Raw genomic sequence first — 17,637 nt, forward strand, 5'->3', positions numbered from 1 at the left:
TATTCCCACAGAAGACATAAACTAAGGAGCTTTCATTTGTTATTCTTCCTACCATAACGGTCATTTGCCATTTCGTATCTGGACAAGTTGTACCTGGGGATAGACTGGAAGGGGTCACAATTTAGTTTTGCTCCTCAGTGTAACTCTACATATCATAAAATGAACAGAAAGAATAAAACACAATGGCTTCAGGCTGTCAGCAAGATCAGCTACTCCCCTGAAAATTTCGAACTGTCCCAACTTAATAGGCTGCGACAGTCCCTTCAAAACATCTGCAATTAAAGTCACCTGGAAAGATGTACACAATTTAATGTGTATTATGGCAACTCAATTCATAGTACAACTATATTATATATACATTAAACCAGTAGCAGGATAACCAGAAAAGTGAGTCCACCCTGACTATTTTAAAGGATCGTACTACGTCTGTATAATACCTTGCTTGCAGCTTAGAGATAACAATTTTGTCTTACCAAGGGTTAGATAATCTATCCAGAAAAATAAGTCTAAATAACAACAAAACCATTCTTATCAAAGTTCACCTTTACATAACTGTTACCTCACGGGAGGAAATGAACATGGCTGGGGACAGGGGTGACTCAGTTTCCACTAAATATTTCTTGGTACCTTTTAAATTGTGTATACCATGTACCTATTTAAAAATTTATAATTATAAAGTTGTGGAATAAGTACACTACAGTTAATATGGTTAGCGAAGTCAATCCAAGAAGTTAAGAAAGGAAAACAAAGAAATAAAATGTGTAACAATAAATGATGGAAACCAATGCATGAAACAAAAGTTGAGCTTATAGCATATCGAGTCATACATTTCCCCCGTTTTCTTGGGTTTTGTGGCGTTTTCTCTAAAAAGGGAAATAGAAGTGCTTATATACACTCTTTCTCACACTCACTCTACATGTATCTGTTTATCATTATCTCTGTATTTACACACACATATCAAATATAGGACCAGCTTTTAGCAACTGCTCAAGTACACATGGTGGTGTATGTTTCTGTTGAGGGAAATGACTATTTGCTGGAAGCTAGAAGCTCTTTGGTGCTAATTCTCTGTAGAATTATGAGCTGTAATCTTTCGATAGTGGCAACTGTATTCTCACAGCTAACCCTATATGTTAGAGGCAGCTCTTTCAGGAATAATCAATTCTCTAAATTCAAGGAACACTCTAAAATATAATATCCTCTATGAGATTGAGATGAGTAGAGGTTAGGCAGAAAGTATTGCAAATTGATGTCTTGAAGGTAAAAAATCACTGTTTTGGATCATTAAACCACATTCAGTCATCAATGTACCAATCTGTACAAGTAGGCAATAGGCCAGTTATTGGAAACGTATTGTTCCCGATCTAACCTACAATGGCACAGTTGAAGGGCAAAGAGTCTAATGTACTCAGTCCAGCCTCCACAACAAGGTCTTACAAAACGAATATAAAGGGGAGGGAGTCGTTTGGAAATGTAAAAACGGCAAAGATCATTTTTTGCAAAGAGTTAATGCAGCTTCTTCCATGCTTCCCTTATTTATTATCTAGTTGCATACCAGATAAGGCCAGATCATTATACAGCAGGAAGAATTAAGTACAGATTTTCTCTTGCCTAAGCAAAAGAGGCAAAGTTCTCTTGGCATGGAGAGTTAAAAGCTTTTAGTTGTGGAAGACATCAACATTTTCAACCTATACTTAAGAACATAATTTAAAATCTTTCCAAACAATCATTAAGGATCCTTGATATGTTCCATAAAATAGAGAAATTAAATGTTTAAGATTTTTACCTCTAAATAAATCAGAAAAATCATAGAGCCAAGAGGACTGGGGAAAGAATGAGATGGAGAATACTGCCTCACAACCACCGTATGTTTTTCTCTCTTTCCAAATGCAGGAGAACATTTTCCAAGGCTTGCTCTTCCCTCTACTGCTGCACAATGTACAACTACTAGAAAGAGGTATCTCCTTATTATTAAGTCCTTGTCATTAGATACATACTAAAGTATTAATAGGTAAAAAGATACAAAAGTGGGTGGCTTTCTCACAATACTTTTATCCACCATACGTTAAAAAAAAAAAAGATTTTAAGAGAACGTAAGAAACAAGAGTGGCAGAATGTTGTTAATTCTTCAAGCTGAGTAACAGGCAGACTCATTATACTATTCACTGTACTTCTGTGAATGTTTCAACATTTCCATAATAAAAAAAATTTTTTAAGTCTGTTGCATGAATGAAAAAAACAGCAAACATTTCTTGACCCGCAGTTGGACACAGAGCCATCTTGATTCTTTTCTTGGCAAGACTAGGAGATCTATGAAGTATTCAGGACTATGTTGTTTTCCCACAGCACCATACGTGTGAGGATCATCCATGTTAATACCTTTAGCCTTAGTATAACATTTAATTTCTATGCTCTATAACAAATTGCAATATAGTCTGTCCTTCCGTCTCCCCTTCTTTCCCTCTTTCTTTTTTTTTAAAGATTTTTTTTTTTGGTTGCGTTGGGTCTTCGTTGCTGTGCGCGGGCTTTCCCTAGTTGCGGCGAGCGGGGGCTACTCTTCGTTGTGGTGCACGGGCTTCTCATTGCAGTGGCTTCTCTTGTTGTGGAGCACGGGCTCTAGGCATGCAGGCTTCAGTAGTTGTGGCACGTGGGCTCAGTAGCTGTGGCTCGCAGGCTCAGCAGTCGTAGCTCGCAGGCTCTAGAGCGCAGGCTTAGTAGTTGTGGCGCACAGGCTTATTTGCTCCGCTGCATGTGGGATCTTCCCGGACCAGGGCTCAAACCCGTGTCCCCTGCATTGGCAAGCAGATTCTTAACCACTGCGCCACCAGGGAAGTCCCCTCTCCTTTCATTCTTTTTCTTTCTTCCTTTTCCCCTCCCTCCCTCTCTTCCTCTCTCATTGCCTTTAAAAAAAAAAAAATCACCTAAATAATATTATATGAACACATGTTCACTATAAACTTCAAAAAATATGGAGTGAAAAACAAAAGGCTCACTGGAATAGTGAACAATGATTCTAATGACAAACTCAGAAAATCAAATGCCCTTCTGGCATTTCAGAAGTCTGGGGGTTGAGAATCTTACCTTTTATGTAAAAGTTTCAGAGTTTTAAGGCAATTATCCAGAGTAAAGCCTTTCAGAATGCAGTGGACACCAAGAAAAATCCCAATTCCTATAAATTACTAAGGTATTGAAGATGCTCAAAACAAATAGGTCTAAGAGAAATTTTCATTTGCATCAATAAATTAAAATTGCTAAGAAAAATTTCTTTCTATAGGTTTGAAAATGCTCAGGTTAGAGCCATACTTGTCCAGATGACCACTTAAAAACAGAAGAGACAGGATTTACCACAAATGTTTTCTCTTCACTGTTGTTTGTTAACAACAAAGCTGTGCCGACTAATAGTATCTCAGTCATAAAGCTCTTGGAAGGGATAGAGGCAAGAAAGACCTCAAAGGAGAACAAGAATACTATTTCTGTTAACACGACCTACAAACAAAAGCTAATCTTTGCTAAGTTTTTATTCTATCCAAGATAATGTGTAAAGCTTTTTGGATGAATTACCTCATTTAATCTAACACAATCTTGTAAGGTAAGTATTATTCCCATTTTAATGGCAGGTAAACTAAAGCCCAGAGAGGTTATCTGCCCAATGTCACCCAGCCAGCAAATAGCAGAAATGGAATTTAGAACTGCAAACTCCAAAGACCATGTTCTTAACCTGAAGTATAAACTGTTTCAATTCATGATGTCTCTACCTGGTAAGTTCATTATTTTAAATTAAAATTTTCATGTGAAACATCTGAGAGTTATTTATCCCCAAATATAAACTATATCACCGATTTAGTCTCCATGATTCCTTTATTTCATGTCTTAATATAATCATTTTTCTCATCTTAATAAACATCTATGTATACTGATCAGAGATACCATATAAAGCTATGGAATAATGGGAAAAAATGACTGTGAACAGAAGTCCCAACACAAAGAAGTTACAGACATTCAAGGAAGCCTTACATGTAGTAACAGAAAAGAAAGTACTTTGAACCACACTTTACATTCTCTATAATACCCCTGAGGAATTAGAAGATTTCATTTTAGATAATATTGGTTTGGTTTTATACTTAAAGTATAAGTGACATAACCATGGGAGGACCACTGGTACCTAGGAACAGCCTTGGAAGGCAGCAGAGTGCCCAAGAGAAGAAAAAAACAGTAAACGCAAAATATTCTTAAAAATCTCAGCTCTGGAGCTTCCCTGGTGGCGCAGTGGTTGAGAGTCCGCCTGCCGATGCAGGGGACACGGGTTTATGCCCCGGTTCAGGAAGATTCCACATGCCACGGAGCGGCTAGGCCCGTGAGCCATGGCCACTGAGCCTGAGCGTCCAGAGCCTGTGCTCTGCAACAGGAGAGGCCACAGCAGTGAGAGGCCCGCGTACAGCAAAAAAAAAAAAAATCTCAGCTCTGACCCAGACTTGACACCATGTAAGGGAGGTTCTGATGCTCTTCATGTGGTCATAAAATACAAAGAAAGCATAGTAGAAAAGGCAAGAAACTAATGGTATAAAGGCACTCCAGTGTTTCTCGTCTCTCCACAACTTCCACAAAATCACATGGCAGAAAGCCTCCTGTCATATGTCAACAATAAGGAGAACAGACTCAAACTGGAGAGAGACAATCCACGGCATTCACCCACCTCCCTTCTGCCTTGGTCATTCGGTTGGTTACCTTCAGAAAGAAAGACCATGAGAAAAAGAAGAAATTGAGTGATGATAAAAGCTTATACACCATCAAAGCAAAAAGTAAAGCTTCTGACTTAAATGAGACTCCAAGGGCAAGATGGACAGACAGGGGTGCAGCTGAGAACCAAGCAGAAAGGCTGAGTTTCCCTGGTATTTTCTACTTTTCTGGAATAAGAACTAAAAACTATTATGCAGTCAGGAGGGCCTGAAACATATAACAGAGCAGAAATTATTATTTTTTTATGATTATGTAAAGGGCAGTGGCCAAGAGCAGCCCTTCTGTTAACAACAAAGAGGTGTAGGTAAACACATAAGCAATGCTACCATAAAGTGGAGATTTTTGTTTTAACAAAATCTATATTTATATGATTATATTTCCCATGGTTGAGAGCGGCTATAATTAATGGATTTCCCTCGTTCTCCTAATGCAGCCATTTGTCAATTCAAATACAGAATGTCCAATCAATTTTGATGTATTTAGTAAGCAATTTGTCAAATGGTGCTATAATCCAGTTAATATATTAATTCTTGTCATGGAGAGAGTTCTGACAACTACATGGTTTTCCATAACTGGTTTGGAGAGAAAAATCTGAGCTGGAACTCAACGGTCATTCTTTGGAGGTGACACCTCTGTGTCCCGGGATCTGAGAGCATGCCACAGTACATCATTTAATAGGAAAACTGCTTTGCTGAACTAGACATCTGGGGTCTACTGGACGGTGTGGCTGCCAGTTCATTGTAATACTGGTTTTCTTTGAATGCCTGTGTGTTTTATATATTTTAAATAAATTGATCAAGCCAATATATGTGACACAAAAAATGCAAAGTATGTAAGCTTCCAAGAGAGGAACAAGGCTTTACCAATGAAATGTATGCATCTTAAACTTAAAAAGTACTCTTATAAACACTTTCCCCTATTCTTAATGTTTCTTCATATGAACTGCTAAAGAAGTGGCTCTCAATCTTTTATTTTCCTATCCCAACATCCTTCAGGTAAATGACTGACTCCTAGCAGTACTTAACAGGGCACTGTACTGTTAAGGCCACATAGTTAGTAACCATTAGACAAGACTCTTAGAAGACCACCTTCAGCTTATACAGTGTGAAGCTCCGGACATGACAGTTTTCTTACTTTATATTCCATCCAATAATCACTATGTTATCTCCATCTTTTCCCCAAGTCTATCTATGCACTGGGGGCTGGAGAGAGAACCACGGAGATTTCAAGTAGGTGGCCTAAATTTATATCACAGAAGAAATCTGGACTATAGTGATCAAGGAAGTATCAAGTTCTTTCTCAAACTTTTCAGTGGGATATTTAATCACTACCAGTTTGGGCACAGCAGGAAACAGAAGATAGGTTTTTAGTGTACCACAGATAACCTCCATGGGTGTATTTCGCAAATACTTTCCAAAGATGATGGCTCTATCCATTCACTATGTCCAAATCTTTCCATATTTCTCTATCAGGAAATGCGAAAGCAGACATGAAGGCAAATCCTTTCTAGAAAACAATACTGAAAAACATGGCAAAAAAAATTTGTTTTAAACAGAAGAAAAAAAGAAAGAAAAGAGGAAAGGAATATTACATTCATCTTCCAGACATTAGGCTCCCCTTAGTACATTTATGAACCATGCAAGAGCAAATTGTCAGAGTGATTTGGCACAAGGCTGTGTATTTAAAAACCTGCCATGTGCACTAGTCCTCCAGACTACCAGACGTCCCATTGTTTGATGTGTCTGCTGAGAAAGGTGCCCTATGTGTCAGAAGAGCACACTGAATATTTTTCAATGACCCAGGGGGCAGAGGTCGCTTATTATAAATGGATAATGAGACCTAATGCAGTGCTCTGAGTATGGACAATGAAAGGGTCTATCCATAGCCCCTGGTGGATTGGTCATTCAGGCTTTTATTTCCTCTGCACACTTAATGGAGTCAAACAATTGACAGAAATTCTATAGAGAAGGCTGAAACTGAGAGAAACAACTGTATTCTAACTCTGATAGACAGATACAAATAGTGACCCTGAAATGGCGCCAGAACTCCCATCACCACTAACGTAGCAGACAGCTGTAGCATTCCCCCTAAATTCCCATTTAGTCATTTGTTAGCAATTAACCTTACTGATGGAAGTGATGGCACATCAAACCACAAGCTCCTGCCAATATCAACCCATTACATTATTGCAGGTAAGCAGACACAGACCATTCTTTTAGTTCCTTATTTTTGGAGAAAAAGGCAAACAGATATCCCTGTACCCTCCATCCTATATCCCCACTACTCAACTAACAAAATGCATATTCAGGGGTATCAGTATCTGAATATAAGAAACTTAAACTCTGGTGGGTTAGAGTAAATGACAGCAGAAGCAGAGGTACTCATGGACTAGAGGCTTTATGACCAATAGATTATTTTTCTTTAATCTATCAGAATCAATGTTCTATCCCAGCCAAATCTGCCAATCTGATGGCAATGAATATTAATAGCATAAATGGAAAAGAATATACTGTCAACTGTACCTGAAAAAAAAGCAGGTCATAAAGCAACCTACAGGGGCTTCCCGGTGGCACAATGGTTAAGAATCCGCCTGCCAATGCAGGGGACATGGTCCCGGAAGATCCCACATGCCACGGAGCAACTAAGCCCGTGTGCCACAACTACTGAGCCTGCACTCTAGTGCTTGCGACCCACAACTACTGAGACTGCGAGCCACAACTACTGAAGCCCACATGCCTAGAGCCCATGCTCCACAACAAGAGAAGCCACTGCAATGAGAAGCCCGCTCACCACAATGAAGAGCAGCCCCCACTCACCACAACTAGAGAAAGTCTGCACGCAGCAACGGAGACCCAACGCAGCCAAAAATAAATAAATAAAATAAATAAATTTATTAAAAATAAAGCAACCAACAGGTACAGTAAGTTGTGATGTCACACAGTTGTGTAAAATAAAGTAAGCAAGATATTTAAAAGTACCAAAAAACCCTCTATAAAAACGTTTTTGTTTCATTTCAATTTTAAGAACAATTATGACAGGAAGGTGGTTTGACATGTAATTATGACAGGAAGGTGGTTTGACATCATTTCTCCAAATGATAAATACTAAAGCAAATGACAGAAATGCCAAGACTTACTTCAGAATGGAGTATAGGTCATTATGTTGTAAAAGAGAGGACTTTTGATGGTGAAACATCTCAACAATAAATCAACGATGACAGAGAAACCCAATGAACTATTCCATAGGTGTGAAGATCTATGTAAAGATACGGGTATCAATAAAAAGCATGTATCCCATTAAACACAAAGGGAAAGAAGAAGGAAAAGGGTACTCTAATCTAAACTTTTTGATTAACTATATGATATTTTTTCATTGAGGAAGACAATGTATTCAATTTCATAATGTTCCCCAAATTATACAACATATATATGGCTAAATTCAGGGTCAGTATGTCTCAAACTTCTAGTCTCCTGAAGAAAAACACCATTCATTTCACTAAAATCATTTCTCTATGGAAGGACATGTCAGTGGATAAAATTAACTATAAATAAGAGAATCCATCAAATATAACTCAATATGAAGTGGTTTCTTAAGTACCTCAGATATTCAGACCTAGATAGAGCAGTATGACACACCCAATGACCAACAATGGACTATAAATACTCTATAAATAAGTCCTACATTACAAGTTTCCTCTACAGGAGAAAAACATTTCTTTCTTTCCCCTTCCACCCTACCCAATCTTGGGCAAATATTTATTATGGACAATGCAAGGAAATAGTGTTGAGTACCTCCACCATACTTGGTACATACCACAACAACGATGCAATCCAGGATGTCAGGTTAAATCTAATGTGACACTCCAAAGAGAGCAGCTCAGAAAACTGCTGCACATCTAACTGCTTTGCCAGGGTACTGATAATGACCCTGGTAGAGGAGAGCAATACTTTTTTCTTCCTTTTTGTATCAGTATGTTCAAAATAGATCACCACTGTATTGTAAAACCAATGAAACAAGACAGTAAAATAGGCTAAAAATGTCTTCAACTCTAAACCCCAAAGTGTGACTTTATATTACAAGGAAAAATATTTCCTATTTTTACTCTCACAGTTGTAGCCGGTAGGCCAGCAGCAAAAAATTTAGTTGGGAATTAAGATCTCTAGAATCTAACCTTAAATATGCTGCCTACTTGTGTTTTTCATACTTCTATGGGTAAGACAAATTTCAATACTAGCTTTAGGTATTATCTACTTCATTATATATACAGATTTAAACAAAAGTGCTAGTAAAGTCCAAGTGATCAGTAAAGCAAAAACGTTTTTAAAAAGCCGATATATCAATAGATAGCCCAGCTATTGAAAAGTAAGGTTTCAGGTGGAGCTTTTAGAATGATTAACACTGCCTTCTTACATGTTATGCTGTCTGTACCATAATGGAACCTCATCTCTTCTCTCTAAATTCTCTCTAGGATACAATTATTTCAGAGAAAGCTTACATCAATTACTAATTACATATCCAAACAATCTCAGAAAGGAGCTCAAATCTATAAATACACACATGGAAGGTTCTGAGTTATTTCCAAGAACCTACTGAATATTACCACCAGGATACATACTGCATGCACCAAAACAGATGCAACACTGTAATCAGCAATTCTCTCTCCTACTCTAGGCAACATATTTCTCTTTAATGTTTCAATGAATGGCATAACCTAGTGTTAAGCTAGTTATCCATTCCTCCTCACTTTTCTTCAGTAACCTCATATAGTCCCAAATCCTACAGAGGCAACTTGCTCAATTTCTCTGAAATTCAGCCACTTCTCTCCATCCCACTAACAATTAACTTCTTCCTTCTTTGAATTTCTTTTTTTTAAACTTTTTATATTGGAATATAGCCGATTAAAAATGTTGTGATAGTTTCAGGTGCACAGCAAAGCAACTCAGTCATACATATACATGTATCCAGTCTCCCCAAGACTCCCCTCCCATCCAGGCTGCCACATAACACTGTGTGTACATGTCAATCCCAAACTCCCTAACTATCCCTTCCCTCTACCCTCCCACCCCTGGTAACCATAAGTTCATTCTCTAAGTCTGTGAGTCCATTTCTGCTTTATAAATACGTTCATTTGTATCACTTCTTTTTAGATTCCACATATAAGTGATATACGATATTTCTCTTTCTCTGTGTGACTTACTTCACTCAGTATGACAATCTCTAGATCCATCCATGTTGCTGCAAATGGCATTATTTCATTCTTTTTTATGGTTGAATAATATTCCATTGTATATATTACCACATCTTCTTTATCCATTCCTCTTTCGATGGACATTTAGGTTGCTTCCATGCCTTGTCTATTGTAAATAGTGCTTCAATGAACACTGGGGTGCATGTATCTTTTCAAATTATGGTTTCCTAAGTCATTTCTGTCCCAGCAGCTATGGCTTGAATTCTCTGTACCTCCTTCATCCTTCACCATCCTTTCTATACCAATTAATTCATGCTATTAACAAGCACTTATCACAATGTGTTATAGATACTCATATACATGTTTTTTATTTCTATTTATGTTAGGGAAGGTAATGAGTCAAAAGTAAAGGCAGCAGAACTGGTATAATGTAATATCAAGATAATACATACGATTTAAGGACAAGAAATGTAAAAATCAATTAGGGTCACCCATATCTACTACTGGCCACATAAAAGAGACTAGATTTACATTATCTCCTAAAATAATTAAATTAGTCCTAAGCAAAAGGTTATTTTGAACCCTCCATAACAAAGCTTAAAAATAAACAAAGAAAGAATCAAATTTTTTCCAAGTAATTTGACTACATCCTAGGAAAACAGAATAATCCACCACTCAAGAACATGAAACCAAAAATGCCCAGCATCCTATCAAAAATCATTAGGCACATAAAGAAGCAGGAAAGCACACCAAGAAGAAAAATCAATCAATAGAAAAAAACCCCAAGCAATACCAGGGTGAAAAGAATTAGCACACAAGGACTCTAAAACAACAATTACAAAATATATGTCTCGTATGTTCAAACAGGTATGTGATGTGGAAAGAAATGAAAGATCTAAAAGAACATCCAAATGGAACTTACAGATGAAAAATATGGTATCTGGAATGAAGAATGTGTTGAATAAAACAGCAGATTAGACAGCAGAAGACAATATATATAAATACATAGAAATATAAACTATACAAAATCAAACAGAGTGAAGGAAAGAGAATTTTTTAACTGAACAAAGAATCAGTGAGCTGGGAAAATATCAAGTTGTCAACAGACATATAATTGGAGTCACAAAAGGAGAGAAGCAGAGTGACAGAAAAAAATGTGAAGATGTAACTGTATTAAAATTTTCAAATCTGATGAAAATTAAAACTTCACAGATTGAAGAATCTCACAGACTCCAAGCAGAAGAAAACCACACCACAGCGTTATGGTTTAAATACTTTTTCCTATTTTTCTATATTATTTCTATTGTTTTTATGTTTTCTATTTCCTTGATTTCACTCATCTTTATTATTACCTTTTTTGTGTTTTAATTCCCTCTACTTTACTAGTTTCTGAATGTGAAAGCTGAGTCATTGATTTCATTTTTTAACATGGGCATTTAGTCCTATAAATTTCACCTTGAGTAGTAATTTAATGCCATCCCACAAATGTTTCATTTTTCTATGAAGTTTTTATTTTGAAAGAATTACAGATTCATAAGAATTTGCTAAAATAGTAATCAAGATACAGAACGGTTCCATCACCATAAAGATCTACCGAACCCTTTATGGTCATATTCAAAACTCTCTGTCGTACTCTGTCTCTCCGCACGATGTTCTTAAGAATCATCCAACTTGTTGCATGTATTTATACTTCAATCTACTATTTTTTTCCCTGAATAGTAGTCTAAGATAGGGATGTGTTCTGTTTTCATTTTCATTCAGCTAAAAATAATCCTAATTTCCCTTTTGACTTTTCCTGTGAACCATGTATCATGTAGAAGTGTATTGTTTAGTTTCCAAATATTTGTAGATTTCTCAGAGACCTGTTAATCATTTCTTATTTAATTCCACCGTGGTCAGAGAATATACATACTTTGTATAACCTGAAAGCTTTTAAACTTATTGAGACTTGTTTTATGGCCCAGAAGAAGGTCTCTATTTGTCAATGTTCCCTGTGCACTTGAAAAGAATGTACGTTCTACTGTTGTTGGGTGGAGTGTTCTACTTAGTCTTATATTAATGTAGCAAGCGAGGGTTTAAAGTGGGTTTCTCCAGACTGGTGGTTGCCAAGGGGGAGGAGGTTGGGGTTAGCAGATATAAGCTTTTAGATATAGAACAGATAAACAACAAGGTCCTACTGTAGAGCACAGAGAACTATATTCCATATCCTATGATAAACCATAATGGAAAAGAATATATAACTTAATCACTTTGCTGTACAGCAGAAATTAACACAACATTTTAAGTCAACTATACTTCAATTAAAAAATGCTGATTAAAAAAAAGTGGGGGTTTCCCTGGTGGCGCAGTGGTTGAGAGTCCGCCTGCCGATGCAGAGGACACAGGTTCGTACCCCGGTCCGGGAAGATCCCACATGCTGCGGAGCGGCTGGGCCCGTGAGCCATGGCCACTGAGCCTGCGTGTCTGGAGTCTGTGCTCCTCAACAGGAGAGGCCACAACAGTGAGAGGCCCGCGTACCGCAAAAAAAAAAAAAAAAAAAGTGGGTTTCTCCTAAGCAGCATATAGCTGGGGTTTATTTTTTGATCCATGACTTGTTTAGATGTTTAGACCATTTATAACTAATGTGAGCACTGACATGCTTAGGGTTACATCAACTTGCTTATTTGTTAACATTTTATTTCCTTTCTGAGCACTTAGGTTTTTTTAAATTTCATTATATACATCTTTAACAACCTTCAAATGATGCTGAAGTCACATATACTATAAAAACTTACAATAGTATAGTTCCATTTCCCACACTCCTGGCCTTTATGCTACTGTTGTCTCACACAGACACACACACACACGTATGTATGTGTTTTAAAGACCACAATACATTGATACTATTTTTGTGTTAACAGTGAATTATATTTGAAAGAGTTAAATAATTAACAAAAACCCACATATATGCTTTAACCATTTTCAGTGTTCTTCATTCTCTTCCATCTAGTGTCAAAGGCTTTCCCCACCTTTCCTATAATGCCTTTATAAGTAGAGAAAAACAATTATATCCCCAATAAAACATTGGGAGGGGGTTCTATGGATCCCAGTCACCTTTCTATTGTGTATCAAAGCTATATTTCTGTTGAGTGATCCTTTGTTACCATTTAACAAAGAAAATTCAGTAAGCTTAGGGAGGAACTTCTCACAAACCCATGGATTATCTTGGAAGTTCAAAGTCTGACCTACCCCCAACAAAGCTAGTTAATGTCAGCAACTTAAAAAATACTGCTGCTGCCAAATTACCTGAAAGAAAAGGAGGAAACATTATTTTTGCCCTAAATAAAACGTTCCCAAGTAAGCCCTGTTTCTAATTTACAATTTGGGAAGCTCTGAAGCAGACTAAAGAAAAAGCATTGTCTACTCTGGATCACATTCAAAGCTGGTTGATATTTGTTAGTCTCGTCTAATGTTTATCTTTGTTTTTGGCAAAGAAATACACTGAAATAAAAAGCCTATTTTAGAAAAGGTAACTATAGCATGCGTTTTTTTTTTTTCAGAAGGAAGAAAATATACCGTTAGCACAAAAATCACTAATCACCACTACTATAATCTTTTTATAAACGATTCCCAAGATTTCGACCCAGGCAAAACTTTTTTTTTTATATTAGATTCTTGACTTTTACCTTTACTGAGCTATATAGCAAGATTAGATTACCATCTGCATATCCACTTTGCACACATAAACTAGTCAATCTACTCAAACCATATGACGTTTTTTGCTTATTCTAAACAGCAGTTTCTTATGGCTTATCCTCCTAATGACAAAGGAGTGATTTCTATCTCCATAGTGAGGAGCTCTTGTAAGGAGCAGGCTACTATAAGTCAATTTATGATACACCCAAATTGCTCGATTTTGTATCATTCCATTCATTTAATATAGGTAGGAAGTGTGACTACAGTTAATACAAAATTTGGAGTTTTAACTTACTTCACTAAATTTAGGTAAGAAGTCTTTAGCGTTCAGGCAGGTTTCCCTTTCCCTTACCACCAGTCACCCTTTTGCCACATATGCAGAACTTTGTTTACAACCAGTGGTGTATTTATTATGATTACAGGGCTGAAAGGGGAGTGGGGATTCCTTGCTAAACATCCTGCTCTCCTACTCTCCTCTCCCTGAGACAAAGTCTCTTTCGCATTTCCATTTACATCATTCTTTGTCCACTATTATTATAATTTCCGGAGTTTGAACAAGTCTGCTTCACTTGATCCACAGATCCAGATACAACCAAAGAAAATACTGACAACGTTTGTGAAGGTTGCATTACAGTTTTACTCCAAATGGTTATATCTGAAAATACCTTCAGTAATATATTTATCAACAGTTTGCAGGCTGGGAAGTAAGAAGTGATTTTCAATATGGTTGAATAAAACAAAAAACTTCCTGCCACCAGGTACAGTATACACGTCATCTTTTCAAATGGCTTCAGTAAGGGAAACCGGAGAGAAGGTCAAGCAAGAAGGTAATAAGAAAGTTTTCTTAATGAGGCTCTAACTTACAGAGGGCTCAACAGATGGGTAGGCAAAGGCATTCTCTCTAAACTGGCTCCAGCATTGCTTTTACCAATCATATTTCAGCTCTTACTCCTCTGATGCAGATGCCCATGTTTTGCATATTTAATTGCTTCAGTCATGAAATATACTATCTTGTTGAGGACTCTCAATCAAATAGCCTTTCTTTTTTTTTTTTTTTTTTTTTTGCGGTACACGGGGCTCTCACTGCTGTGGCCTCTCCCATTGCGGAGCACAGGCTCTGGACGCGCAGGCTCAGCGGCCATGGCTCACGGGCCTAGCTGCTCTGCGGCATGTGGGATCTTCCCGGACCAGGGCACAAACCTGGGTCCCCTACATCGGCAGGCAGACTCTCAACCACTGCACCACCAGGGAAGCCCCATATAGCCTTTCTTTATGTTGAAAACATGACTTTAAAAATCCAGGCTAAATCTGTGTCTCTACTGTCAATGTAAAGAAGCAATATAATAATTATTACAGAATTACCTGCCTCTTAGGTATTTTTTAACTTATTAAATTATATCTATACTAACATTTCACTAGATAAGAGGAAACATAATAATTATGTCAGTTAGATATATGACAGACATATTAAGTCTATCACTTAGATGACAGATCTGGCAACATCGTCAAAATCACATATTCAGAATAGGGATTCCATTGTTAAGTCCCTGAAGTCTATTATTTGAAGATACGCACTTCTGAGATAAGAAACAAAGGTTCAGAATGATGCTTAAATGTATAGATTATTTTAAAGTTTTTAAAGGACTTTAGCATCACTTCACTGACCATAGTAACACCTTCGTAAGAGCAAGTATCATTACTGATACTTTACATTTTCCAAGTTATTGAGAGGTGGTCTAGAACTGGAAACTAGGCCTTTTCATCCTTATCCCAATGCTAGTCCATCGGGAATTCAAAAGGTCTCACATAAAATGCATTATATTATGTATTTTATTTAGAAACCACAGAATCATCAGTGACTACCTTTCTTTCAAATTGTCTAATTCTGTTCTAGTCCGACTGTGCAACATCTCACAGGTTTGTCCTGTCTTCTCTGTAAACAGCCTTAACTAAAGCCCTCTCATCTTGCTCCACGATCACTGTGACTCCACTCCCCCCACCACCCCCACCGAACCTCTTATTACAACACTGCCAGGGTGATCTTTCTAAGATGCAGTTCTGATGGTGCCGTTCCAATGCTTGAAAACAACTGATGGCTTGCTACTGCCTACAGTGGCGGTTCTTCAACCGTGCAAGTAGAGCTGCTAAAATAAAGTCATATCCATCAGCTTAATTCACTGGAACAAAAAAATTAAGGAATAGAGACAGTTGCTTTTTTATTATTTTTCCCCCCATATCTTTTTCTCACATATTTGGGACTTGCTACTGTTTGTCTACTGAGCAGACCTATCAAAATAACTAAACAAAGAAAACCAATATCAATTCTGAAAAAGTTACCTACACTTAATCCAACAATTAGTTATTTTCACCCCTATTGAGAAGTAGGGGGAAATGTTCTCGTGAACATTGATATTACATAAATGTCATGTATTTTCCAAGTCATATGATAGAGTTAAATATATGCTTAGATGACCTAGACCCTAACAACTTTTATGTACTCTGCTTCTTGGAACCAGAAAACCACTTACCTATTATCCCCCTGTGAAAGCTCATAATTCAATGAATAACCCTTCACTGATGCACCTGCCTCATTTCCTTTTATCTTTTAACACCTGTCTCCTGAATTAGATACTGAATTCATTGAGGACAGAAGCAACATACTATTCTCATTTAAACCACAAGTTCCTGACACATAGAAGTCACTCAATAAATACATGAAGAAGAAGAATCAGTGAGTTCTATTATACAAGAGAATGAGACTGCCAACTATTTGTTACAATTATAGAGTTTCGTAACTTTAGAGCAAAGTCAATATACTGTCTCTGTTTCCAGTATAACATATAACACACTATAAACATAAAATAAAATTGTTTCACAAATATTTTACTTCATGCTGCATAATACAGCTAGGCAAGAAATGAAGTCTGATTCAACAAAACTCCATTAAAAACATGTCTGTTGATTTTTAGAAAGTTTCTTAAAAACATGCAGTACTCAGAGCCATCAAGTAAAATTAAGGATCCAGTGAATTCTACAAAACTGAATTATAATTGTAAAGAATTTTTAACTCTATGACCATAAACTGGATAATAAATATTAAATTATCTTTTCAGGCCTCACCTACAAAGAAGGCTGTTTCTAGTTCAATCTACATTTTTTCTCCTTAAGTAAAAAAAGAATCGAGATCAATCTCTACAAATGTTAGGGCTTAGGTATAGAAGTAAACAAACAAAATCCTGATGGAGCTGGAATCACTACTTCATTATTGCAAGTAAAATTCTACAAAGCGAAAAGCCTGCTGATACAATTTTCACAATGAAAAGTGCTTAACTTTTTTCATGTCAGAAACAAATTCCAATTTCATGAAACTTTATTATATCCTAGTATCCTCATTTTTTAAAAGAAATTTTGAGCCCACCAGATATCTCATGGCCAGGGAATGTGAACAGCTAGAGGCATACTTAATGTGTGCTAAAGCTTATGGTATACATTTGTATTAAATATCTTACTTGCCTCAGTCTGATTACTTATGGCCTCTGGCCTATGGACCAGTGGTAATATGCATGGTTGCATTAAAAGTCAGCATTTTAAAATGAAAGCTCAAAATACTCTATGGAAGGAAAAAAAATGAGAACTACTCACGGCCAGCAAGCAGAAACTGATAATACTGTACTGCATCTGCAGCGAGGAGCAGAGGGTGGTTTGCGTTAAATGGTGGTTGCAATTCATTCCATTGAGGAGTTCTAAGGAAACAGCAGAAGAATATTAATATTCAGGCTTAATAGATGGGATGTAAATCACCATCACTGTCACCACTTACAGACATTGATATAAACTCACACTATCTTTGTAATCATTAAAATGAACTTGTTGGAGTGTTGAAACCTGAAACACAAGGCCATCTGCTTAGAAAGAATAAAAGGTGGCAGTGAGTCATACAAATTACATACAGCCAATATTAGTTTAAAGCAGACGACCCTTCAATACGATAGACAAGACATTCAAAGCACTGAACAGAGAGGAAGTGTGGAATTCAA

At 37.0% G+C, this 17,637-nt stretch overlaps 1 protein-coding gene across 10 annotated transcripts in view; it reads right to left on the reverse strand.

The window, feature by feature from the left end:
* The window catches only part of BCAS3 (BCAS3 microtubule associated cell migration factor), a 574,202-nt gene that overhangs the window by 298,435 nt on the left and 258,130 nt on the right, over positions 1 to 17,637 (reverse strand). For all 10 annotated transcript variants that reach the window (XR_003428780.1, XM_027087291.1, XM_027087292.1 and 7 more), the window contains one exon: positions 17,243 to 17,343. Coding sequence is in view for 9 of the 10 variants with exons in the window: in XM_027087291.1 (XP_026943092.1) it covers positions 17,243 to 17,343 (101 nt within the window). In the remaining variant the exon portion in view is untranslated. The remainder of the gene's footprint in view (positions 1 to 17,242; positions 17,344 to 17,637) is intronic.

Source organism: Aethalodelphis obliquidens, unplaced genomic scaffold, assembly GCF_003676395.1.
Source record: "Aethalodelphis obliquidens isolate GAN/ISIS:26980383/991018 unplaced genomic scaffold, ASM367639v1 scaffold58, whole genome shotgun sequence".
NCBI classification, from domain to species: Eukaryota; Metazoa; Chordata; class Mammalia; order Artiodactyla; family Delphinidae; genus Aethalodelphis; species Aethalodelphis obliquidens.